This window comes from Lepisosteus oculatus, chromosome 11 (genome assembly GCF_040954835.1).
Source record: "Lepisosteus oculatus isolate fLepOcu1 chromosome 11, fLepOcu1.hap2, whole genome shotgun sequence".
Lineage (NCBI taxonomy): Eukaryota > Metazoa > Chordata > Actinopteri > Semionotiformes > Lepisosteidae > Lepisosteus > Lepisosteus oculatus.
In genome coordinates, this window is record NC_090706.1 from 22,048,659 (window position 1) to 22,075,705 (window position 27,047).

The following is a 27,047-nucleotide window of genomic DNA, read 5'->3' on the forward strand; positions in this document are numbered from 1 at the left end:
AATACATAGAAGATGCATGTAAAACTAACAGATCTTATCGAGAGGGTTATCAGAATACAAAAGATATATATTCAGTCAGTTACAAAGTGTTACACATATCAAGAGGACATACGTTCAGTATATCATTCATTAAGACCGTTTCGTAAAGTGAACTTGGTTACAACTTCTACATTAGATACTCAAAACAAGTACATAACTCTTAGGAATTAAATTGATATCAACTGGTTTGGATAACAATTGAATTCTCGAGCTGTAATGCATTGAAGTTGAATACTCATCCAATCTCTGGGGATTCAGATCTCCTGCGGGCACAAAGAAACAGTTGCAGGCTGTTGCTGTCCAATCCGCGCTCTCTGGCTCCGTGCCAGGCTGTGCTGTGCGGCTTGCGACGGTGCGCTGCTGATGCTCACTGACCGGCTAGTTAGTGTTGGCTTTAACTAGCAAAGTTTGTGCACAGGAGAAAAGATGACTGTGGGTCCCAGCAAGTCAGGAAGAGGACCGGTTCGTTTATGATGAAGAGCTAGTTCTGAATAGTGATTCAGCTGTCCACAGTTCCGACCTGTTCACGAGGCCTGCTGCTGGTTACTCTCTGGCAACCTCCACTCTAGACTCTTAGAACAAAGGAAAGTTCTGGCACTCGGACACACTGGCCGTTCCGTGGTTGTCCGGGCTGAGTCTCAGGATGGTCAGGAGGCGCGCTGCGAGAATGTCCTGCCCTTGGGATTCTCCTTTGAATTCCCTTTAGAATTGTTGAATCTGAATCTGAATCTGAATCTCAGAGGCTCTCTGTGTTGCCTGTTTTTACCTGGAGGAACTTCAGCTCATTGATTGGCTGAAAGTTCCATGGGCATCAGAGTCCCACGTGGGTTACTCGGCCCTACCACTCCCTGATTGGTTGATCAAGGTGAGATATGAGTCACTTACTCCTGCCACTTAGTAATGCAGTCCAGATGTCCAACTGGCACTCCCTAGACAGATAGGCGCCAATGGATGACCATTGATCATGATAGCCAGGCTTAGCTAAGTGCATCCCCCTTTGGGAGCTGTCCTTGGACCTTAAATCACCTTGCATGAATGGTTTCTCTGTGGCTGCACCACAGAGATGAACAAAGAAATGAGGCCTAATTTGGGAAAGCTCAGAAACACTTAATTCTGCCTTATTATTAAGCCTCGCCGCTACATGTGTATGTGTTATGTGTACGAGGTAAAACTAGTGCATGTAAGAACGTTTTGTGTATGTGCAAGGTAAAACCAGTGAATGTGAGAGCATTTTGTGTGCAATGTGCGAGGTAAAACTAGTGAATGTGAGAGCATTTTATGTGTATGCGAAAGATAAAATGGAGATTATGAGAGCATTTTCATGAGTATGTGAGAGGTCAAATGGAGAGTGTGAGAGTATTTTATATGAATGTGAGAGGTAAAATGGAGAGTGTGAGAGCATTTTGTGTGTATGTGAGAGCAATTTGTGTGTGTATGAGAGGTAAAGTTTGAATAATGGCCTAAACGGCAACTCATACTGTTTTGTAATGGTTGTAGCCAATCTACACCAGTACAGTATATCAAGCAGTTTGAAAATAATTTTCTCTACTCCTTTATAGGCTTCCTTTATAGGGAGTTGTTTTTGCCTTGTGCAGATAATTTTGAGGCATTGTTTCTATGAAGTAAATGACCATAGGAAAAAAAAAACTGTTCACATGGGTTTCATCTGGTAAATCTGGTTTCCTCCCACAGTCCAAAAACATAATGGTAGGTAAATTGGCTTCTGGAAAAATTTACCATAGGTGTGAGTGTGTGTCTGAGTGTCTGTTTCTTTGTGTGTGCCCTGCAATGGACTGTTGTCCCATCCAGGGTGTACCCTGACTTGCACATGTTGCTGCCAGGATAGGCTGAATTGGCAGAAGTGTTTCTGAAATAGATGTAAGGATTTAGATAATCAGGTACTTTGTTATTATGATCAGGGCCATCTCAAGGGGTGGGCAGGGCCTGTGTCACCACCCGTGATCACCACTCGTGTCCGTTTCTTCTTCGCTCCTGGTTTTTACAACAAACCTTTCCAAAGACCCTGTAAATGCCACATTTGCATCCTCCCTCTTTTGCCTCCTTTTTCTTTTGTCACACACATTGTAGTATTTTCTAAATTTGTCCCTATCTCTGCTTGTGCTCACCATTTTTCCACCAGCTAACTTTTTTTCCAAGCTAGTTTAATTATGTCTCAATACCTTTTAGCTTGCAACTGATGGCTTATGACACAGTTAGCGCGGGACATGCCTCCAGTTCTTAATATAACCTGCTCTCCCACTAACCTAAAATTTTATCTTGAGTTAAGATAAGAGTTTTGAGAGTTGCTTTATTAAAATATTTAAACATGTATGTATTTATATTTTTATGTTGTGAAGCGGGATTGTATATTGGGGTTGGGGGGGGAGCTGGCTGGCGTGGGACCCTGCCAGCCGCCCCCTTCACAACCCCTTTGAGATGGCCCTGATTATGGTAATTGTAATTTTAAGTTTTTAGAACTTACAATAGTGTCGTTACTCCCAGGAAACCACAAAGAGATCAATATACAATTCCATCAGTACTTATGAGTTACATTGATCTCTTGTAAGATTAGAGAGTCCATCACTCTTCTCTTACCTTTATCTCTGTACGTGGTACCCCCACAAGAAAGAGCAGTTGAGCCAGGAAGAGGCAGACACAGAGGTTAAGGCGGGTGGTATTGTTGATTTTTGGATTCCAGTGGCAGAAAATGAAGGTCATGATTGCGAGGGCGAGAAAAACCAGGCCCAGTATTACTGCAACATTGTTAATGAAATCCAGAACAGGATTTTTCTGAAATGCAAACACATTTTTCTGTAAGGTTTCTGAAATGTCTTTCAAGAAATGGAAGATGTTTGGTTTTGGTCTTGGACATGGTTTTTATAATTAGTATTTGAGCAAATTTAATTGGAACTGGGTTTGAAATATTTAAAAGTAATCATTTGGGCAAATACAGGATACTCTGTTGTTCATTCTGTTTCATGAGTGGAGGCCACATTCATGACAATACATCATAAGCTCATACAGTATGGCCTAATTCTGTCACTTATTATCCTTCTGAACCACTTTATTCAATACAGGGTTGCAAGTGAGCTGCAGCCTATCCTGTCAAACAAAGGATACAAGGTGGATACAACCTGGATGGGATGCTATTCCATTACAGGGGACATTCACACTAAATTTAGGGCCAGTTCCCTCAGAAGCCAATCTGGGTGGCCTAACCTACCAGTTAACCTAACCTACCAGTATGTCTTTGGACTGTGGGAGAAAACCAGAGCACCTGGAGAAAACCCACATGAACACAGAGAGATCATACAAACTCTATGCAGAGAGCTTCAAAGTCTGGAATTGAATCCAGGTGAGATGTGCATAAATGGTGTGTATTCCTATCATTTGCATCAATGTACACTGCTCTAGAAAGTAGTCTGCCACCAAACTTTTGTGAGCTATTGCAGGATTGGCCACTTTATGTAAAAAAACCCTAAAAATACATTTTCTAGTTAAAATGTGTGAAGTATGCACAAAATATTTGTTGAACTACTGTATGTGTAAAACATTCAGTAGTAGCTTCCATTATCATGCTTTTTGACATTTTTGTTTTATTAATTTCATAGGATTTTTTAGGAATGGTTATGAAAACACGTATTGGTTTGGAATTTTTTATCTTGGGATCTAAAACTGAAAAATCACCCAATAAGCATAAAAATGGGTAAAGCAAAATACTGCAACTCGTGAAGAAAGACCTTTTTTCAATTACATCTTTCCAAAACTGCTGGAATGGAAGATAGATGCATGGAGATAATGGTCATAAGTATGTAATCTACTGTGTGTGCATGTGTCTGATGCAATGAAACATTTTTTGTTGTGTGATATGTATTTTATGAATAATTATGTATTGAATGAATTGTCATGGAAAAATATTAATAGAAATTTGATTCCAGAAATTTGTATCTGTGGAAATGGAAATATTTTTTTCCCAGTTGTTAATTCCGGAGAGATATAATTATTTTTTACAGTTTAGATAATCAATATTTTAAAAGTGAGATTTTATTCATTTTTTAATAGTGTATGTGGCTGCAGAGGGTTACTAACAATACTCATATTGGTCTTCATTTCATTTCTTAGCTGCAGATATTGCACATCACATTTTTCTTCAATGTTATAATTTGGATCAAATCTGTGAAACTAAGAAAAATATTACTTTCCAAAATGTATTGTAGTTGTGAGATTCCTTTTTCCCCTGATATTTAAAAAATGTTATTCTTATTTACGTTTAAGTCTGGGTTGTGCCAAATTGGAGAATACTTACAAAGGAGTCACTTTAATATTATTGATTGCACTTATTTTCCACCAAGCCTTTAGGGTTGTAGAAATTACCGTGTTCTTGAAAAGAGTGTGATGTTTTATAGTTTTACCCAGGAAAGGTAAATCATGAATGTTGATTTGCTAGGAAATAGTTTTGGAAATTTGGTTCAGTCTGCCAGATTTATATTCTTTTTGTTATATTTTCAATACATTGTGTTTTATTTTTCCAATAAAATTTAGAGATCATAGAATCTTATGTTGTGAACCATTTATTTGTAGGGGTGATAAGTATCATAGTGAATAGGTAATTTACTTTTGGTAAAATGCTCGTCTTGATGGCTGCTATTCATCCGGTAAAAGTAAAGTGGAATCTCCATCCGTCAATGTCCTATATTATTCAGAAGCATTATCAAAGTTAAAGCGAAATAAGTCAGATAATTTAGCAGACATATTTATTGTTATGATTTGTGATTGGTATTTGAGATTACTGGATGTGATGGAAGCTGAGTCTAATTAACAGTGGCGTCTCCTCGGGCAGGTGGAACCGTGACAATGAATATTGCAAAATAGGGAAGGAGAGAGTGGACATCCTTGTCTGGTGCTTCAATGCAAAGTGAAAGTTTGTGAAGTTGGGTCATTAGTGATAACTACTCCCATAGGTGATTTGTACAAGATCTTTAAATGATAAATGAATAAATGATTCTCTGAAACATAATTTGTCCGGTGCTGTAAATAAGAAATCCCAATTAAGAATGTTTTTTCTGCATCTCATGATACAATTATAAATCTGTTTTTGTTTCACTGTACAATATTAATTAAATTAAATAGATGGAACTTGTTAGAGGATCTTCATGCTTTGATAAAGCTTGTTTGGTCTGGCTGTGAATTCAGAGTTAACTGTAAAAAAATAAAAATGTTAAATTCTCTGGTATTTCCAGGTGAGAAGTATCATAAACTATTATTTGATGTTTCGTGCTTGAGTGTGGCATTTATAGCTGATATGCAAAGAAGTCTCTTCAGTGAACTAACTACTCATGCCCTCTGTAAAGTTTTGTGGAAGACCTGTTATATTTTGGAGTCATTTTGCTTCTGTGGTTTCTGGAACCCATTTAGAAGGTTCATGGAAGAGGAAATCATGAAATCCAACACATACCAGGATATACAGTATTGAACAGATACCTTTCCACCAACAAGCTCAAGCTGAAAATGGGAATTCCGGCATTACAATTCAAAGCATGCAGTAAATCCAATTCAACAAAGGTTATCTGCACACAAAATGCATGGTCTTGACTTTTCATCTCCTCTTGAGTGCCAGCACTTCATAACTTATTACAAGAGGCACCTAGCTAGTTTAATTCATTCCAGTGCAAAATTAAAAGAAATCTTGATAAAGTGATCTTCATCATTTCCACTTATTATTTATGACAAATATGACTTTAAACGTGTGCCATGATATTTGCATTCTAAATGTTTAAGATTTTTAGATTTTTTTTATAAGGAGGAAACATTATACAATTTGAAAATCATTTATCTGACAATTTTGGTTTCTGTTTCATCATTATATAAATACGTTTGCAGGCACTGTTTAATCCTGAATTATTACTGATACAGTATATGTCTAAATTGGAATTGAGCTCTGAAGTTTCTTGTTATTAAAGGAGCTTCAGGATATTAAATTATGATTTCTATAGTATTCTTTACACGCTGCAAATATTTTGAAAGGCTTGCTGACTGTACCTGAAAAAAAGTCTTATTAAATAACTAAAGTACTAAGAACTTACAATGCATCGCAATATTGCTTGAAAGCAAGAACATAATAAAATACCTCACTATTGTTGCCCAGTTGCATTATCAGAGCAAAAGTAGAGAGATGGGTGCAGCTGCAGATTGTATAATTTTCATTTGAATATTTTGCCATGCAGCCTTCCACAGACCAGAATTGCTTCTCTCCTGCATCTTTCCAATAAACACAGGTCATCACTCCATGTTCTGATGTTGGCTAACAAAGAACAGCAAAAAAGCTTTGTTTTACTGTATGCAAGAAGTCAGTTCAAGGCAGATATTCCATCATACTGTATATTGAATATGTGCAGTAAACAGTAATGACATTTCACAAGATTGTTTTTTAAGAAAATCAAAAGCAAACCTTAAACTTGCATGCTTAATGGATATATAAAACATGTGCTTGTACCTTTGTGTGCTTCAGTGTAAAATTGACAGGCTCAGAGAGGTTTGTGTTAATTGTTTTGGCTAAGGTAGCTGATATAACATCCGAAAGCATCTCTGTCACATTTTCAGTCTTGAGGTAATCAGCACGCAAAAGATTTTCTATTCCAGTGTAGGATATGAAAACAACTGATGCAGAACCTGGTGTAATGACAAAATTACGTAATATTAAAACATCAGAACTACAACTAACAAAAATAACACCAGAAAGCAATTTAATCAACTTTCTGTGCGTACAGTGACAATAGCTAAGTCTTAAACTGAATCTTCAAACCATCTAGGAACTTTCTCTGTTATAGAATTTACTATATCAGCAACATTTAATGTTGTGGGAGAAATGTCTTGGGAAGTAATTGCAAATTCCAAAACAATTTAAAAACATTGTAAAGTTATTTCTTAATGCTTTTTCCTGCTTGCCTTAGATTTCTGTTCATTGATGTTGATGCTGACTCTTTAATTCTATCTGAAGGTTATGGAGTAGTGATGAGACTCCTAGCGTATCACTTACCTCTTGTTTCTAAAATATATATATATATTCATTTTCAGTCTAGTTTACAGCTGACCTGTTTAAATCTCACATATGGCCATCTTGGACTCTAAACCAAGGTTGAATCAGAAAATTGCAGAACTAGAAAAACTGTCATGAGTTCACTTGGCAGATTCAGTGAAGACAGCACTGCACTCAACGAGATACAAGCCATTGCTGGGATGAAAACTGAGAATAGCTAGGTAGCAAAGTTACACTCAAGCCTGTGACAAATGCCAGCTGTGTTCTATGGTGAGAAATACTGATCACAGTCTGTAAATTATTCATCCAAGACTCAAACTTGAAACTTATTGAACCACTATCCAGATCGAATCACTTTTGACATCACAACTTACCATTATTGTTCTTAGCAATGGCTGGAAGATTGACTTCCATTGTATTTTCTTTAACTGTGAGATGAGGAATTGTGCTTAGATTTAGCTTGGCTCCAAATGTATATATGCCAATCTCTGAAAGAAATATGAAAAAAAAAATCTTTTGTATTTGTAAATGTGTGCATCTACAGGATGTCATAAACAGTATTTGTAATAGAGCTCTTTAAGTTCCTCCCCTAAACCGATAAAGGCACGTGGGCAATTTAAAATGACTCAGGCATGCATAATGTAAGACAATTATTACAGACTAAGGCTCTAAGTATCTCAAAGTTTTGGTCTTACTCGAAATGACATAAGACAGATTGTAAACCTAGTTGTTTTTTTGCAGTTTAGTGTCTAAAATAATTTAAAATTACAATGTTAGTTCTTTTTGTTCTTGTAAATAACACATAGGCTGGGTCCCAACTATACGGGAAGTCTGTTCAAGACACTCACAGATCTTTGTATAAAACAGTATTTCCTGTTCACTGCCCTAAATTAATTTGCTATTAGTTTCCATTTGGGATCCTGTGTTTCTTGTTTCTCAGATGAGTCCTGTGGGATGATCCTGTCTTAAACATTTAAATACATAGGTTAATCTACTCCTAGTCTTTGTTATAGAATGAAACAATGTAGAGTGAAACGTAATGAAATGCAATGCACTTAGTTCAGTTCAGTTTATTTGTCAAATGCACGTGCAATGAAATGTTTATTTGCATGTATGCTCCAATACAAAGACATTCAAGGAATCACCAAAAACAAACAAAGAACAGCAGCAGCAACAACAACATTTTAAATAACATAAGTCATCACTTGATACAGCAAAACATTCTTGTTGAAGTCTTTGAACTCTCTCTGAGTCTATAAAATCCTTTCTATGGTAAGGTAGAATAGAACACAAAGTAGAACATAATATTCTTAAAGTGGACTTGCTAAAGCATTTGAAATCTTGATTTCAATTCTATACTTTTTGCTACATACCCAAGAAATCCGTTTGCTTTTTATTGCTGAGATCAATCAGTACACCTATCTGTTGTCAGTTTATTAATATGGCAGTCATCTCTCACTTGAAACCCAGATCAATTACACTGGTACAATTTCTAATGTATTTGCAAAAAGACAAACAGCAGTGCCTCAATGTCCTTAATTGTGGGAATGTGAGAAAAAACATGCCTGACCTTCCAATATTCTCTAGAGACACAGGCTTTTCCATGTTATGCTATGGAAATGAACATCACATTTGAAGTAAACTGTGGCAGAGGTACAATATATTATTTTTTTGTAAAAAAAAAGATTTTACATAGCTTCAAATATGGACATGTCCCTAAACGCCCTGCAAAAGGTGAAATTGATTTTTCATACCTAAGGATTCCATTTTTACAGTTTTATTTGGTTCTGTAGTTTCCGGGTCAACCAAGGTAGATACAAGTACTTCTGAGGATTTCATATAAGAATTGAAAACCTGGGACTTAAGTTTCTCATCTTGACTTGCCAGCATTTCAGTAGATCTCAAAGCTATGTCTAAATAATTCTTCACAGTCTACAGAAGAGAAATATTAGAGATAAGTGGTTACCATTCTCAGTGTTGTTCAATACAAATATGCATACAGGTATTTATCATTTAAAGAAGTATTGTAACATTGCCAAAGCAGACTGAAAAATGATCTCATTCATACATGGCTTTGCTCAGATAGAAGAGAGATAGATATCATTAATTTTGCTAACATAAGATGAGAACTTAACACAAAATACAAAATACAGTATGCCATATTGAAACGGGTGTATTATTTAAATTATGTTCTATATTTGTTGCAGTTTCAAATGCATGTTCAAGAATGCAAAACCTTTACTGACCCCTAATGGAAGAACTACATTTGGATCCTTTTTTATACGCTCCGTGAGAACCTCAAGGAGGCAAAAATCCTTTGGTTTAGTCTGTAAATAAAAAATACATAACCATGCTATTATATTTTGAAAAGGAAACATATACCGTATGAAACAACTGAATAATTAACTTCATAAAACATTGTTATAAAACTTGAAGAATTCAGTGGTCATCCTAATGTAAGTAGTGTTGTTAAAGCAGGTAGTGTCATTACCTGCTTTCACAAATATCCTATTCAACTTTGTCCTCAAAAGGTAACATCAGAAGGTGTGATAATAACAATGATGATAATGGTAGTTTATTTGGCCCATCTTGCTTGGTTGCAAGTACCAACTCATCCTGCCTTTTATTGAAATATACTGTACAATGGAATACCCATGACTATGATTTTATTCAGACATCTTTCACCATATGTGTAAAGAAATGCATGAAATAAGTATTTATTATTGTAAGAAAACCAACTTTTCCAGGTGCGACTGCCTCTTAAACATTTATAAATCATCTCATGTTCACAAATCACTTTTTGTAAATTAGAAAAATGGATATAGGTTTAGAAGTGGTATGCTGGTGCAGTGGAAAGCACTGCTGACTTTCAGCACTGTAGCCCTTAGTTTTAGAGCTGGGGTGCTTTCTGTGTGGAGAATGTATTTTCTCCCCATTTTTGCCAGGCCCAGTTTCCTCCCATAGTCCAAAGACATTCTGGTAGGTTAATTGGCTTCTGGAAAAAACTATCCCTGATGTGAGTGTGTGTGTGCCCTGTAATGGACCTGCATCCCATCCATGGTGTATCATGCCTTGCACCCCTTGCTTTCTGGGGTAAGGCTCCAGTATTCTCCATGACCCTGTACTGGATAAAATGGTTAGAAAAAAAATCAATGGAACTGGACAGGAATTCAAGAAGATCTTGTTAGTGTGTGATTTTTTGGCTGTATTCAGCTACCATAGTTTCCTCTTTGTCTTTTAAATAGTTATTTTTTTCTTGTTCACTTGCCTTTAGGCAGCCTCCCATGTCTTTCTCTGCACCTGAAAAGAAAACAAAAAGCCGAAGAGGGTGTTCGTAACTACAGTGTATGTATTTATTATGATAGCATGAGGTTTTGGCAATTTTACAGAAATGTATTTACTTAGGCACCGTGTTTTTCCAAATTCCCATTCAAGTCCAGGTGAAGGAAGGTAGTCTTCTTTACACGAACAATCAAAGCCTCCATCTTTGTTATAACACATTGTGTTTAAACCGCAGATTGAAGAGTTTTGAGCACATTCATCAATATCTAGGGGAAAGAAAGAACAAGAATTATGTACCATAAACTATAATAACTACATGACTACTTTAGCATGTGAAAATATAATAAAGTATGTTTACTCATTTCAGCCATTTTGTGGAGATGAATATGGATTTGTTCAACATAAAGACCATGCTGTTTGTACTCTGTTATGAGAGTGTTTTTTGCTGCACATCAAAATACCCAATTACATTTTCAGGCAGAACACGACTGTCACGGATGTCGGAAAGGACGAACTTTGGAATGGCAGGAGAGCGTAAAAGACCCTATGCGTAACGTGAGACGGGGGTTTGCCCGGGCTCAGCTGTTCAGGAAATGCCGTATAGAAACCTATGCTCTCAGTTAGCGGACGTGGGGCGACCTGGTGCTAGGTGGGTCTCAGGACATACGAACGTCAATGCTGAGCCAAGGCAAATGAAAGACCCAGAAATATATACCCCCACGGAGAGAGAAACACCGGAAGGACAGCAAAGCAATGGAAACAACAGACAGGACAGAGTAGGAGCACCCTCTGGCTGCAGAGGGCGTGACAACGACAAACACTACAAGGATGCTATTTACAGATGCAGATTATATAAAAGAGGCTTTTCTTCATTGTTGAGGTGTTTTAATGGTTTGCCCAACAAATGCACATTCCTCTCTAGAAATAAGGACTTACCTGTGCCTTCTATATCAGTGGAGAGATGCATAAGTGAAATAGACAAACATGTTAGTAAACAACTGACATTTGCATTAGAAGATGTAAAAGTATTTAGTGATTAGAGAAAATAACAAATCTAATCCCAGAATTCCCACACGTGCCAGAATCAGAATAGCTTCCAATCCTACTGGGACATGAGGGAGGGAACTAAATTGAGCTGGCAGCCTGTATGTACTGTATGTGTTCTCCTGTCACAACCCGGGGAACAGTGAGCCTGTCTCTCAATAAGGTTCTATGTGTTGTATGTTGCATGTAAACATCCATGATATGATTGTATTGTACTGTAGATGTTGTGTTAATTGTACATGCTTTGGCATCACTGTAATTCATCTGTCATGCCAACAAAGCTGTTTGAATTGACAAATTGACAACTGATGGTACCCCTACTATGGTTGGAAAACAGAAGTAATTCATAAAGATCATAGCAGATTACATTGGCCGCTCCATGGTAAATTTTCATTGTATTAATCATCAGGAAAATCTTTGTGTCAAGATTTAGAAATTTCAGTTAAATAATTTGATGACTACAGTGGTGAAAATAGTTAATTTGTCGAAGTCTGCTTAAGGAGGTGGACAGTGCATTTAAGGACATTCCACTTCACATTAATGTTCATTGACTAAGCTATAGGAAGGTTTTAGCATGCTTTGTTGACTGTCTTGATGCAATTAAGATAAAACTACAACAAACAGCACAATGAAAAAATGTATCGCAAAACTGTTTCTAGCCACTATTCCCAATTACCAGTTGGAGGCGCAGATAAAACTGGTTATGCATCTTTTCCAAATGTGGAAGACATTTCTTCCAAAACGTTTTGATACTTTAACTTTCCACTCTTTCTAATATCTTAAAAAACTTTCAAAAAATTGCACATCCATATTTCTGTGTTTAGGGTGTACATTTGAGAACTGACATCAGAATTTCAGGATATCCAAAGTCTTGGATTAACATTGTCTGATTTAACCAGACAACTCTCATACCAGCAACATGTTTTTTCAGTGTTTCAGTGAATGGGTATTGGGAATTTGGAAAGCAGCTAATTGAATTCCAGTGCTCAGATGGAACTCATTACCCACACTTGAGGCTACTGAAAGCAAACACAGCATCTCAGTCATGATCTGTTGGAAGTCCCTGTGAATTAATTTTTGACTGATGAAAGTTGCATTTTTACTGCTCTCACCAATGGAATCATTATACTTCTGTGAACAGATATTTTCACATTTTTTGTCCTTCCCATAGCCAGTTAACAACTGAACACCCTAGGCATGCTTTTTAAACTGCTAAGATGTAGTTATACCTGAGATTGTAGAATAGATTGTAAGTAGAGCTATTATTAACATTAAAAAAGTATCAATGGCACAATAATCCCTAAAAACAAGTGCATAGACTAATTCTTGGCACTCCTGTACTGAAAGGTTGCTGACCCCTGCTCTAAATATTCTTTCTCTTTGCATTACTCTACTGACTGGATTTCTTAAACAAGGTGATGTTATTTTTTGCAAGGTCTGATTGGTTGGTGAGATGTGCTCTTAATACAATCTGGCGAGTTTGAATTAAACTGCATGGAGCAGGTTAGGAATAGAGTATGTGCTGTTATAGTTACTTAATTTGATCATTTGTAAACCAGATAATAACCAGCAGCATATATATGATAAGATATCTTTTAAATTACATTCAAATTATCTCATGTAAATAATATATTTTATGCCACTTTTATGTAGCTAAAAGCAGAACACAACAAAATTGCTTTGCAAACAAAGTTAAACAGCTCTACTGTATGCTTATACATGACTTATTTATAATAAAGCTTGTACCAGCCTATATGCTTCACCGGTATTTGTTAAATTGCACTTTAACTAATGATAAATAAAAACCAAGAACATCTTCCATTTTACAGTACAAGAGCTATATTATTAGCAAATATATAATGTAGTTACAAATGGGGGGCGGGGGGTTAAGAAAATCATGAAAATCAGGAATTGACCAAGAGTTTTAGTCAATAAGTGAAATCACAATAACCCCCAATTTGTAAGTGCTTTTTCCAGAATATACCTGAATGGCTGGTATAATTAGACGCACGTGAATTCTTTGTTCTCTTGCACAGCTTTGGTGAGAGGAGTAATAATCCAGGCACATTTGGTTAAAAAATATTTCTTACAATGACAAGACACAAACTACACTACACACAACAAAACATAGAACTCACAAGTTACTCTATGTACAGTATTTAAGAACAAGGCATTTCAGAAGCTTAACCTTCTGGTCCTCTAAAAACAGAGTAGCACGCTCTCTCTAGCAAGGTTCAAATACTTAGCTCCAGTCAGGTTTGGACGATCATGAAGTAGGGGCTCTCACGCAAGCTACAAGTCCCAACTCTTCCAGATTCTTATCTCTCATTTGTCTTATTCCCTGCTTCTCGTTTCTTCCCTGCTTTCTCTTAATGTGATCTTATATTGTGTGTTTTAATTGAGGTAAACTGTTTTTTACTGAAGGGACCTTCCAGACCTCAGTAAACATCACTGCAAACCCCTACATCCCCAAATTGGCTGCTCTTTCCATGTGCTGTTTCATACTATTGCATCAGTATTTGTTTTGGGGATGTATCAGATATTAAACTGAGAATATTAGTCTGAGGAAGAAAGGCAGGAGACAGTAATTAACTTCACCCCCTCCCTCCTGACAGACTGAGAAAGGAAACTGCGGGCATTATTAACCTATCCAGTGTGTGTAACTGGTTCAGCTGGTTATCATCAGCTATTCTGCAAGCTTTATTAGCATGACAGATGAATTAAAGTGTCGCCAAAGTATATACAATCAACAGAACACACAAGACATTCACAAGACAAACACACCATCATTTAGAGACAGACTCACTGTTCCTCAGTCTGTGACAGGGGATCATGTATCAATATCACCTTCAACTTTCTATTTCTATTTCCTAATTCACTCATTTGGCTACATATATTTTCCCATAATTACTCAGATAACTTTATCCAATAGATTATAACATGCTTTCCTGTGAGGTAATCCAAATTATTCACCAGTTTTGTGGAAGATGTGTGGCTATTTTGTATACTTAAGACACTGCCCAGCAGGACTGAACTTTCTTAGAAGAAAGTTGGGAAGAATTATTGTTTTTAAGTATAGGCCCATATTAACTAGCTAAACAGAAAACACAAAACTCTGAATTTGTTGCATCATTATGAGAATGTTCCGTTTGTAACATTCTAGTTACTGTACATATTTGTGATAGTATGCTGCAGGGACCAGTCAACTCTGTTCAAATATGTGTGATTGTACACATCAAAATGTTAATATTTAAAATATGAAATACATATGAAACCAAAATAAATGAAATTGCCAATTACAAATTCTTCCTTAATATATATTATCTTAACAACCATATATAATTTGATTAGCTGGATTACTTTCTGTCACATAGCCAATTGCTGTCTCAAATTAATACAAATAACAGTTTGCTATAAATAATACTGTATTTATGATTATTTCAAGTTTTTTAATTTATTTAAAGAAAGGTTCCATAAAAATACTCACACAAGATGCATAATTGTAACCTACAGCATGTTGAGTTTGTGGCATTCTCTTTTTTATATTGTCATACAGTATGTGTATGCTTGTGCCAGCAGCCATATCACCCTGCAACTCACAACTGGCAACCCACTGAAGTTAAGCAGGTGTGAGCCTGGTCAGTACCTGGATGGGAGACCTCCTGGGAAAAACTAAGGTTGCTGCTGGAAGAGGTGTTAGTGGGGCCAGCAGGGGGCGTTCACCCTGTGGTCCATGTGGGTCCTAATACCCCAGTATAGTGATGGGGACACTATACTGTAAACAGGTGCCGTCCTTTGGATGAGACGTAAAACCGAGGTCCCGACTCTCTGTGGTCATTAAAAATCCCAGGGCATTTCTCAAAAAGAGTAGGGATGTAACCCTGGCATCCTGGCCAAATTTCCCATTGGCCCTTACCAATCATGGCCTCCTAATAATCCCCCTCTATGAATTGGCTACATTACTCTGCTCTCCTCCCCACTGATAGCTGATGTGGGGTGAGCATTCTGGCGCACTATGGCTGCTGTTGCATCATCCAGGTGGATGCTGCACATTGGTGGTGGTGGAGGGGAGTCCCCATTACCTGTAAAGTGCTTTGAGTGGAGTGTCCAGAAAAGCGCTATATAAGTGTAAGCAATTATTATTATTATGCCGTGTTTCTCTTGCAAAGTTTTTGATTTTTGAAATATCATGTCTCAAAAATAAATACACATATTCATGATAAAGTGATGGTTATGTTACACTCAACAAAATGCAATACGTTTGACATTTCAGGATGGTTTAATTAAAATGTTATTGAGGTTTCAGATCCCATGTTTTTGTGGCATATTCAAGTTACAGTCAATAGAGTGAATTATATATATATAGGATTTCATTGTATTTGGTTAACAGTATGTTTTTTTTTCTTAGATGCCTTACTTGCAAATGTTGCTTGCATGTTTTATGTTGTGTTTTGTATGACTTGGTTTGAACAAATAACTCGGGTACCTCTAACAATACCAACCACTCATGTATATTCTTTGTATATATTTTACAGTTTGGGGGTTATGATTATTTAATTATTGATTAATTCTGCTTAGTATTTTGCATTTTTGTACAGGTAACTCCCTATTTGTAGCAAAGTGATTGACCAACATTGGGCACACACCCTTGACCCAAAAAGTACCCAAAATACTTTGTTTCAGTCCTCTCAACTTGTCTGGAATTGCTATTATACCTGCAGCACTTAGCTCCTGCAGCACCTTCACAAAACTACATAATCTAAATCAGGGGTTCCCAATCTTGGACCTAGATGACCCCACATCCTCTGGTTATAGACCAAGAGGTTCAGGGTAAGAACTGATCAGGAAAATTCTTTCCACTATATTTTCAGTGAACAGGTCACCAGGATAAAACCAGTGGTGGCCAGCATCCAACAGGTTTTGGGTGAAAGCATGAGCTCTGGGGCTGTTTTAGATGTTTAGATCCATGAACTTCCAGTATTTTCCATCACAGTCCATCCTGACAGAACCTTTTCTTTGAGAATTATAAAGTTGCCTTCATATTGATCTCTGGCTACTGATTGTGCCAGTATCCCTGCCTACTGCTTATACCTTTTCTGCTAACAGCTGAGTTGTGTGATGTGCTGAGGTGTTTTCAGAACATCTTGCTGTTATGGCTGTTGAAAATAGAAATGTAAGCTTCAGGATCATTTCCTGAGTCCATATTGTGGATCTTCACTCTCATCCAACCTGGGTTCATGCTCCATTCTTAAGCAGTGAGTGATGTTCTTTGGAATACCAGAGCCCTTAGACTATCCATTTATCTCTGATGATGCTCGATGACGGCATGAAAGCCCAAAACTGCTGTTGCAAGATAGTTCAATTATGATCTCTCCTTCTAGCATGTTCTCAAGGTTCACTGCTTCCAATACATATACATGTTATATTCCAATACAACAGCCAAAAGCCATGGAGAAGGCCCCAGTTTTACAGGCTAGTCAAGAAATAGAGCTGTGCACTGTCATGGAGTAGTATTCTTCTTCATTCTTTCAAAAACCATTTTAAAGTGTTCACTCAGTGAAAAAATCTTCAGTCACTTTAAATAGAGTGGAAAGCAACTTTCAAGTATCATGATCATAAAGACTAACAGCTGCCTCCTCTCAGATGGTAATGCTGGCTTTCTGTTATTGTATTCAAGTGTGTTTGGGTAAAACTAATACTGATAGTGATTTCAAATACAGATGTGGCATTTTTCTGCTTAGTCATTGAAACTGTAATCTGACCAGAGGAATGGCAAGTTTTCCCTTTGAAAAATGTGAAACACGTAATGTATTTAATGACTATTTTTAGAAAACATAAGAAGCAGTAATTAAAAATCAAGGAGTAATATTTACATGCAGAATCCAAAATATGCCATTTTTAATATGAACTGTAACCAATTTAAATGATTAAAAATTAGTTCAAGATCCTTGAATCAAATTAACAGACAAATTAATAGTCAATAGACAACTGGATGTGTATTTGACTACATATCAATTTTAATGTGTCAGAGTCTGTCATTTGTTAGTTGTGGAATCAACATCAATAGAAATGTCACTTATTTGGCTTGTAGAGGCTATTGTTCACCACAGCTTTGACAGATTTCACTGGCATCTTAAACATATCTGCAGAGGTACAAATACCAATTCAGACACTGAGATAGCTTTAACACTACTCACATTATGACTAGGCAACCTTATATTTTTGCGGCATAAAAACAGACATTACCTGGCAAGAGTAGACTGGGGTAAACAGTTTTATTTTGAACAGTGAAACACTGGTCATATCATGATCTCTGACCAATTTCAGATCACAAAACTTTCCATGATAGTCAGTAGATGCATTTTTAAAAGAGGGAGACAGATTCCCATTCCCATTTGGATAATACGGATTTATAGGAAAGTAGATTTAGCTCTGGCTGTATTCTGTTTTATTAAGGTTGCAGGTTTCTCTTTCGTGTTGGCCTGTTAAGTCTTATATGTATAGGATTTCTTACTATTTCGTTAGCAGTGGGGTTCTTGTGGTTGGTCAGGAAGTATGCATTTTCAGTCAATAGATCAATTCATCATCTCAATTAAAACAGATCAATTCATCAACTTTTTCATACTGAGGGTGGATGTAGCAGCAACATGAGGACAGAGTAAGATTCATATACAGTATTTCATGGTGATTTGGTCCAGGACAAAAAATTCTCAAACAAGCAAAGGCTTGAAACTCTTTTTGAGGCTCTTTAACATCAGATTCTCCACAGAAAACAGTTAACTCTGCCATGCTGTCTGTTCTTTTCTTTTAGTTTTCACAGCTCAACCCTGCATCATATGCGTCTCTCATTCATTCCACACTGTCAGAATGTTCTCCTCAGTTGCTGTGAAACTTTGCTGCACACCAACCTGCTCTTGTCACGATATTAGTTCCCCCTCCTTAAGGGTGCTGCAGCCCTTTCACTAAAGACTTTATTCTATGCACCTGCTCCCTATTCCCAGCCCACCTTAAAAGCCAGGCGCTGACGCTCTTCCGGGCTCTGCATCTGATTTCCATATCGTGCGAGTCCGGGACCTGGAAGCGCCTGGTCCCGTTAAGGTTTTAACCTCTGTTCCCGTTCCTGTTCCCTGTCCGCCGGTTCCGACCCGGCCTTCGTGGTTTTAATTCCGTGTTCTGATGGATCTCCTGGTTTTGGACTTACCCTTGTGTTTTGGATACTCTAAGGATTACTCTTTTGGATTGTTCGCCTCGGCCACACCTCCCCTGTGCACCAGCGCACCTTGGACACGCCCCCTTGTCTTCAGCCCCGTTTTCCTGCATGACGTTTCCCTAGTGTTTCCCCACTCCGTCGGACTGTGTCGTCCGCATAGGGTCCGGAAAGAACTGTTCGTTACAGCTCTTAACTGAGTCTGTGTATAAATATGCATTGCAGTGGATGTGGCATTTTAATTTATTGTAACAAAAACCAAACAATATATCTGTGAAATAATCTGCTATGATACGAAAGCTGATATAATAATGTCAAAGATAAAATACATCTATTAAAACATGTTACGTTCTACCTTGCAGGTTTGATCAGTCTCATGTAATCATACCACACTTATCCTCAGATACAGTATAAGTAAATGTGCATTTATTATCATGAACTAAACATCAATTGTGTTTAGAAAAATAGGTCAAATAGGTCAAAAATAGGTCAAATAGGCTTGAAAATTCTAATGTGAATAAATAAATTTTATAGCTCCTTGTTGGTCTGTTCGTCTGTCTTTTGCTTTACTCCTGTAACCTTAACTTTTTATTAGCACAATAATTAAAAAAAATAATGCTCATGCTTACCTTGGCATGGATTGTTATCATTGATCACTTTAGCCCCATCTTGGGCCTTATACCCATTCCAGCAGGAACAATTATAACTCCCATTGCTGTTGGTGCAGTTTGAGTTTGGACCACAAACCAAAGGTACTTGTGTACATTCATCTGTATCTGTTGAGAATACCATCCAGTATACTTAGATACATTATATTTAGCCATACTGTACCATGGAATAGATGTACTTGGTATTTAACACTGTTCTATAGTTTCAGTGTTTTTCTTCATTTATGCAGATAAAGAATTCAAAGTACCAGTTAATTCTCATAGTTCTAAATTTTGTAAAACAAAAGGAAACCTATTAGTTTTATGGATGTGTAGAGAGAAGTAATTATTGGATAAATAGAATCATTGATCAATGTTTTCATACTGAGGGTGGTGGTAGCACCAGCATGAGATTCATATATTGGATGATGACACAACCCTCAAACCTGTGTACACACTGTAATTCAACCAGTAAGTATCAAGATTTGAAAAATTACCAAATTTTCATTATAAAAGTATACAGTACATCATCTTGTACAAAATTAAGACCTCTTAAATCTTGGATCCAATGTATCCATGTGTACAGTAAAATACAAAATGTACCTATTATCATTTAACTGGAACTGCTTGTTTTATAGAATGACAATGATTCTATTATAAACTACTACAAATGCTGTGGTGATTGTTGTTCCTTTAATCACATGAAATCAACACACACCTCCCTATTCCATATTCAGTGTATTCATTTACTTTGGGCTCCAAAAATAATCTCTACATTTTTAATTCTTATCTGTGCCTACTACAAGGAAAATACATTTACTGAATATTTTCAGGAAAATGTAAATATAATACCATTTGGACACAGGTGAAACAGCAAGCATACTAATCAGGGAATACAGCATCAGATCCACACCTTTCTAGGACTTGGCATTCTTTGTGGTGTGCAAAAGACAAAAATATAAAACGTGTGCTGCAAATAAAAAAAATGTGTCTCAAACTGAAAAAGGGTAGGGCAAACTAAAAAAAAAACATGGCTATACAAAAACAAAAAAGGTTTTACAAAAAAGAATAGATGTCCAAATGAAAAATGTGGACATACAAATCATAAAATGCTTTTTATGCTTTGACGTCCTGTTTTAGCTAGGTCAGACATATGAGGTGAGCTTGTTTGTTCTGTAGTAAAAAAAAATAAAAGTAGTAGCATACACTTTTTGATAATAATTATTCAATTAATATAACAACTTTGAAAACAAAATGATACGATGTAGATTGGTTCCCTCCTTTTGACAGTTTTGCAAGCTATTTGATTCATAGTGCATTTTAGATTGTTAAGAGCAGTTGGCAGTGTTAGTAGCACATAGATAATATGATGCATAGGAACAAGTAATAGGTTTATTCCATGCTGAAAAAAAGAAGAAAGATAACACAACGTTTTGGCAGTGGAGCCTTCTTCAGGTGTGCTCACACCTGAAGAAGGCTCCACGGCCGAAACGTTGTGTTCTCTTTCTTCTTTTTTTCAGCATGGAATAAACCTATTACTTGTTCCTTTGCAGCCTACGCATGCTGACGCAGCTACCCACCTGAACTAGATAATATGATTGTTGATTGTATCTAGGAAAGATTGCTGCAGATTAATTCCCTGGTAGTGGTATTTCACAGCAACAGTATAGATTTTAGCAATCGGCTTATTAAACACTGCAGCTGTCCATTTACATAGGTATTGCTTACTTTTTTTGTCTATAAAATATTAAGTCAAAGGAGGTTTAACTAATTCAGAAATTGATCAAGCTATCCAGATAGACCCACTAACTAGGTTCAGGTTAACTCCATTTCCCAAAGGCAAAATGTTTAAGTTATCTGTTTAAAGCAATAGCTTTAAGTAATCTAACTCCACATTCATGCCGCACTTCAGTAGACAGCAAGATTCCTTGGTCGAAGCCACCAAAACCATGCCAAAAAAATGTATGTCTTAATCCTGTGACCCTCAAATACTATATCTTGTAATTAATTATATAGTAATTTCTATATATCGTAATTACCAAAGGAACTGGTGGTAGATTTCAGGACGAAAAAGGTCAAACCTACTCCAGTCTACATCCACGGGAGTGGCGTGGAGATGGTGGACTCGTACAAGTACCTGGGAGTCCACATCGACGGTAGACTGGAATGGTCTAAGAACATTGAGGCCATTTACAAGAAGGCTCAGAGCCGACTTTACTTCTTCAGGAGGCTCAGGTCCTTCAATGTATGTAGTAAGATGCTACATATGTTCTATTAGTCGGTGTTAGCGAGCCCCTTTTTCTACGCAGTGGTATGCTTGGGCCCTGGGATTAGACCAGTGGATTCAAAAAGGCTGAACAAGATCATCAGGAGAGCAAGCTCTGTCATTGGGTCTGACCTGGACCCCTTGGAGGTAGTGGCTGAGAGGAGAATGGTGTCCAAACTAGAGGCCATCATGGACAACATCTCACATCCCCTCTATGACAGGCTTGTAGAAATAAGGAGCACATTCAGCAATAGACTGATTCATCCACGGTGCGACAGGGAACGCTACAGGAGGTCAGTCTTGCCTTCTGCCATAAGACTGTACAACGCATCCACCTTGCGTCTGGGCAGAGGCAACATTGACAGTGACCTGTTTCTGGACTAAACACATCTACACATCTACTGCTACATCTGCTCTCTTTCTTTTCACGTTCACAACCGTTTTTTGTGCAATATATGCCAGGGACCCGTGCAATACATTTATATTTATATCTATTTATATCTATATTACATCTATATTTATATTCATATGTGTTATACGATGTTTCTGCGTACTGTTCTGTTCTAGTTTGTTCTTTGTGTGTCTGGACTGTGAGTAACTCTTTTAGTGCACCCCTCACTGTACTGATTGTATTGTATGGATTGTACTATTATTATTATTGTATCATTTGTCACACTGTGGCTGTGTTGTCTGTGTAAAGCTGCTGTTGCACTGCAATTTCCCTCACTGGATCAATAAATTATCTATCTATCTACAAGATAGCCAGTTATCTTGTAATTACAAGATAGCTGATTATACAAGATAAGAAACAGGTAAAGGTTTATTCATCCTGTTTTTATTCCTTATCCCTGCACTGGGTCCCATTCTGGTTTTTAATTGTGTCTTGTTTTCGTCTCATCTGGATTTCCCAGTTTTGGACTCTCGGATTTCCCCCCTGGACTACCTTGGACTTGTTTGCCTTGGTCACGCTCCCCTGCTCACCGTCGTCATGCCCCCCTGTTTGTCAACCCGCCCTGATCCTCTTTCCCTCCCCGTTGTCCTTTTCCACTCCCTTCTAGATTCTGCCGTCTGCATAGGTTCCTGATCTATGCTTCATAACAGTAAGTCCGTACACATTTTTCTGTTTTGCAAATTGTCAGGAACATTAAATCCACAATTCAAGTAAAGCTATCGGCAGCTTGTAGGTAGCATTTGTTACATTTACTGTACCTTGACAGGGATGTGATTTATTGACTTGTGAGACTCCAGGAGGGGAACTGTATCCACTGTGACAGGAACAGATATAACTCCCAGCAGTATTGGTACAGTTGGCATGTGAACCACAAACTGAGGGGTCATCTTCACACTCATCAGTGTCTGCATTAAATTAGTTTCATTGTTACTATGTAGGTCTTACATTACATTGAAGTATTACTGTTCATAATATTTTTTTAAATTATTATATTTACCTCCATTTTGTATCACACAGGTTTACTTTGGTGTATTTGTTAAGTTAAAACCCGAGACATATTGATTCCTCTAAATTCTTCCTCTTCTAATTCCAGAATGTTTTTGCATCTTCGATGAAACATTGTGCATCATAAATTCATATTTAACACTAATATATAATGCTAAGCAGCTTTCACCAGGTAAAAAAACACCATTACCATGTGCCCTGTGTTTAGTCCACTTAGTGTCTGTCATTAATGTGAAGTACAGTAACTATACAATTATAATTTATGTGAATTCATTATAAAATTACTTTTAATTCTGTGGTTCATTTTTATTTACACAGTACATCAACATGGAAAATGAATTCTGGTAAACTAATGGATTAGAGGAAAATAATCGGTGTGATTATATTTTATAGATTACATTATATTCTCAGAAATGACTGCATCCAGTTTTATTTTTACATACTAAACACCTTAAGATCATAGAACAGTTGATGTTGAGAGATATGTCTTTTTTCTTTTCAATATTTACCTTGACATTGGTTTATACTGCTTATCGAAGTTCCAAGTTTGGATCTAAATCCAGTTTTGCAAGAGCATTTGTAACTCCCAGGAGTGTTGTTACACAATGAGTTTGGACCACAGATGGGGGGAGACTGTAGGCATTCATCAATGTCTGTGTTGAGTCAAGAACAAGAACACAATGAAAATAATCATTAGTGACTCAAACTAAAATAATAAATACATATTTTGTAGCGCTCTAATTTGAATCAAACAAATTTATAATCACTTCTAGTTTTGATGTGCATTGTACTGTGTACATTTGTCTTATATAATGTACTGTAAAAGGAGTTGTCTGCCTACAGTGGTGTAATTGATAGTTGCCAGAATGGATTTATCAGCATTCAATACACCTGCCTGCTGAAGTGAAAGCCAAATTCCAAATTTTTCATCGTGTCAATGACAGTCAGTCAGCTAAATTCTGTAAAATTAGTTTTTACCTGCGCATGGAGTTGTATTATTTATCAGTGTAACACCAGCAGCAGGGCCGTATCCAAGAACGCAGGAACAGTTGTAACTCCCAGCAGTGTTGGTACATTCTGCATTTGGACCACAGATAGATGGGTCCTCTGTGCACTCATTGATCTCTGCAGAAAATCAGTTTAAGTCATATTTACCTCTGATCCAAAAGGGTTTTGATTTTCATTTTAATTTCTGAGTTTGTGTTGTTGCTTCATAATCTTGTTCATCAGCGAGTAGTGTACAGTAAGTACAGTTGATAACTAATTTACAAAGCAATAAATATACTGTAGTTCTGCCTATCAGCCATAGCATTTCTTTTTGGATTTATGTTTGTTAGTTCTTATGCTTCTTGGGGATTGATATGTATATTAACAACTACTTGTCATGTTTATTGGAAGATTGAGTTGCTAAAGGTATTATCTTATTGTCATAGTAAAATAGATCATTATTTTACTGTACAAAACATTCAAAAAGGTTAATTCAGACCATATTTTAAAAAAAATGTCATTGATGTTTCATCTTAAATTTGTATTCATCTTAAAAAAGTATTTAGAAAAGACAATTGAAATTGCTACATTTTTACCTCGACAAGGGTATATATTACTTGTCATTGTGACTCCATCTGGAGGTCGGTATCCTGTATTACAGGAGCAGTTGTACTTCCCAGGTGTGTTAATGCACTCTGCATATGGACCGCAGATTGAAGGATTTTTATCACACTCATCGATGTCTGGAAAATGTTAGGGATGTATTAATCTGGTTGTTATTTCCCACACAGTAATAGTACTGAACTGAATAATTTCAATTTGGGTAGCCTAGATAATACCATAAATCCAATACTAGAAAAAAAACATAGTGAAGAAACAAGACTTTGATCAAGCCTAACTTTAGTGTTCAAGGAAAATAATTCTAATTGAAAAGTAAATCAAAGATCTGGTAAGGTCCTCTGAGTCAGCTCCTTAGGAATGTTTCTAAGATAAAACAGGGATATCCTGGCATTCCAATTGAAATGGTCTTCAAACCAGTTTAGTGAAATATGAGTCCTTCCTGACACCCCAGAACTGAATATAAACAAAAATTCAATCCATCAAATAACTATAATAAGTTAAAACCTAACAAAATATAAAATGCAATGCTTATAATGGAAACGTTATTTACTAAGTGTAAGCAAACCAAATCACGCTTTTTTGAAGTACTGTAAAACAATCTTACCCTGACATGGATGTGAGTTGTTTGTCACTTTGACTCCAGTGGGGATAATGAACCCAGTATCACAGGCACAACTGTAACTCCCAACGCTGTTGGTACATTGAGCATTTGGACCACAGATTGGGGGCGATCGTGCACATTCATCAATATCTGTTGAGAACGGCACTCTTAATTACAGAAAAACCATGTGTCCCTTCATGCTGTTAAATCATGGTCAGTAACAAACTGCCAGAAAATTCAAAGTCCTGTTATTTGTATTATATTTTAGTGCTATTTTACAAACCACAGCATTGTTTTCAAATATCTTCAGAATAAAAATGGGTTCTATAATTTGATCAAAAGTCAGAAACTGTTGTTATAGAAATTCAAAGGGAACATCTGATCACTTTAAAAGGGTCTAATTTAAATTTAGTAGTCATCATAAAAAATTACTGCATATAAAAAAGTGTGGAAGCTAACAGTTTTTAAGGACTTAATCCTGATGCTTGTCAATGTTATAAAATATAAATTTATTTGCAAAAGAAATAATGTTAATGATGTCTACCAGGCAGCAGCATGGTGGTGCAGGGGCCCTGGGTTATATTCCAGACTTCGGGTTCTATCTGTGTGGCGTTTGTATGTTTTCCCCATGTTCACATGGGTTTCTTCCAGGTGCTTCAGTTTCTTCCCACAGTCCATAGACATAGTTGTAGGTCAACTGGCTTCTGGGAAAATTAGCCCTGGGGTGAGTGTGTATGTTGGTGTCTGTGTGTGACCTGCAATGGACGGATCTTGCCAGATCACCCATGACCATGAATTGGATGAATTGGATGAAGCGGTTAGATTTCTGATTAATGTGTACGAGTAATTAGTTGAAATTAACATTTCACATGACATAGACTATGATAAGATGATCTTACCTTTACATGGCCATGATTGATTTGTCAGTGTGACTCCAGGAGGAGGAGTATACCCACTGTAACAAGAGCAGGTGTAACTCCCAGCATTGTTCGTACATTCAGCATTTGAACCACAGATTAAGGAGTTCTCTTTGCATTCATCGATATCTGAAGAAAAATATACAGTATTCAAATACTGACATCACAGAGTAATACAATCATTTCTAATGTTTACTTACTGTACTGTGGACTAAGGTATTACATATATCAATTAATGTACTACATAGTACATTCAGTACCATATGTACAGTATCAATCTGTTCATTGCACCAATCTAATAACCAGAGTACCATTGCAATAGACAATTGAAATGTTTGAATAAAACATAAGCCATTATAACATTACTTATGTTTTAGCACTCCAAGGATTTAAATTTTAATGGTTCTGTATCTGTTAATGCATTAAAACAAAAGCCTCTTCAATTTGATTCTTTTTACTTTAGTTATATTTTATTATATTGTAAGATGACCAGGGGAAGAGTGATCCAGGACAGAACGATCTCCTCAATATTTTTTGTTGTTTTTTATTAATATACAAAAAGAACAAGTCACAACAAAATCAATCACATTACATCCATCTGTCCATCCTTATCATAAATCAAAAAAGGTTTTCCACCGTTCCTTAGCAGCATGGTAGCCCCATTTGTTATACTCATATCTCTGCTGCCTGCGTAATTCGTACCTTACATGCCCACTGATCCCTTGCACTCCCCCCTCACATCCATACTTCACCAAGTGGTTCCTACTGTCCCATAAAATCAGTTTGATTAAACACACAATGAACCACAACAGAAAATTGATCCTTTCATTGCCCTAAATCATTTTCCAGCCCCATAAAACCACAGCCTCTGTTAGCTGGAAACGCGGCCATAACCCAGAAAATAAGACTCTATGTTTCTCCCAGACTAACTGTGCCATCCTACA

General features: G+C 36.8%; 1 protein-coding gene across 1 annotated transcript in view; it reads right to left on the reverse strand.

Moving 5' to 3' along the window:
- Positions 1-24,641, reverse strand: part of LOC102687349 (putative adhesion G protein-coupled receptor E4P) — a 35,890-nt gene extending 11,249 nt beyond the window's left edge. Inside the window, exons 1-7 of the mRNA XM_069195756.1 lie at positions 24,561-24,641; positions 23,956-24,102; positions 23,487-23,630; positions 22,731-22,877; positions 19,238-19,384; positions 6,167-6,291; positions 2,635-2,829 (exon numbers count right to left, since the gene is read on the reverse strand). Coding sequence (XP_069051857.1) covers positions 2,635-2,829; positions 6,167-6,291; positions 19,238-19,384; positions 22,731-22,877; positions 23,487-23,630; positions 23,956-24,102; positions 24,561-24,588 — 933 coding nt within the window. The 5' untranslated portion in view covers positions 24,589-24,641. The remainder of the gene's footprint in view (positions 1-2,634; positions 2,830-6,166; positions 6,292-19,237; positions 19,385-22,730; positions 22,878-23,486; positions 23,631-23,955; positions 24,103-24,560) is intronic.
- Between the last annotated feature and the right edge of the window lie 2,406 nt (positions 24,642-27,047).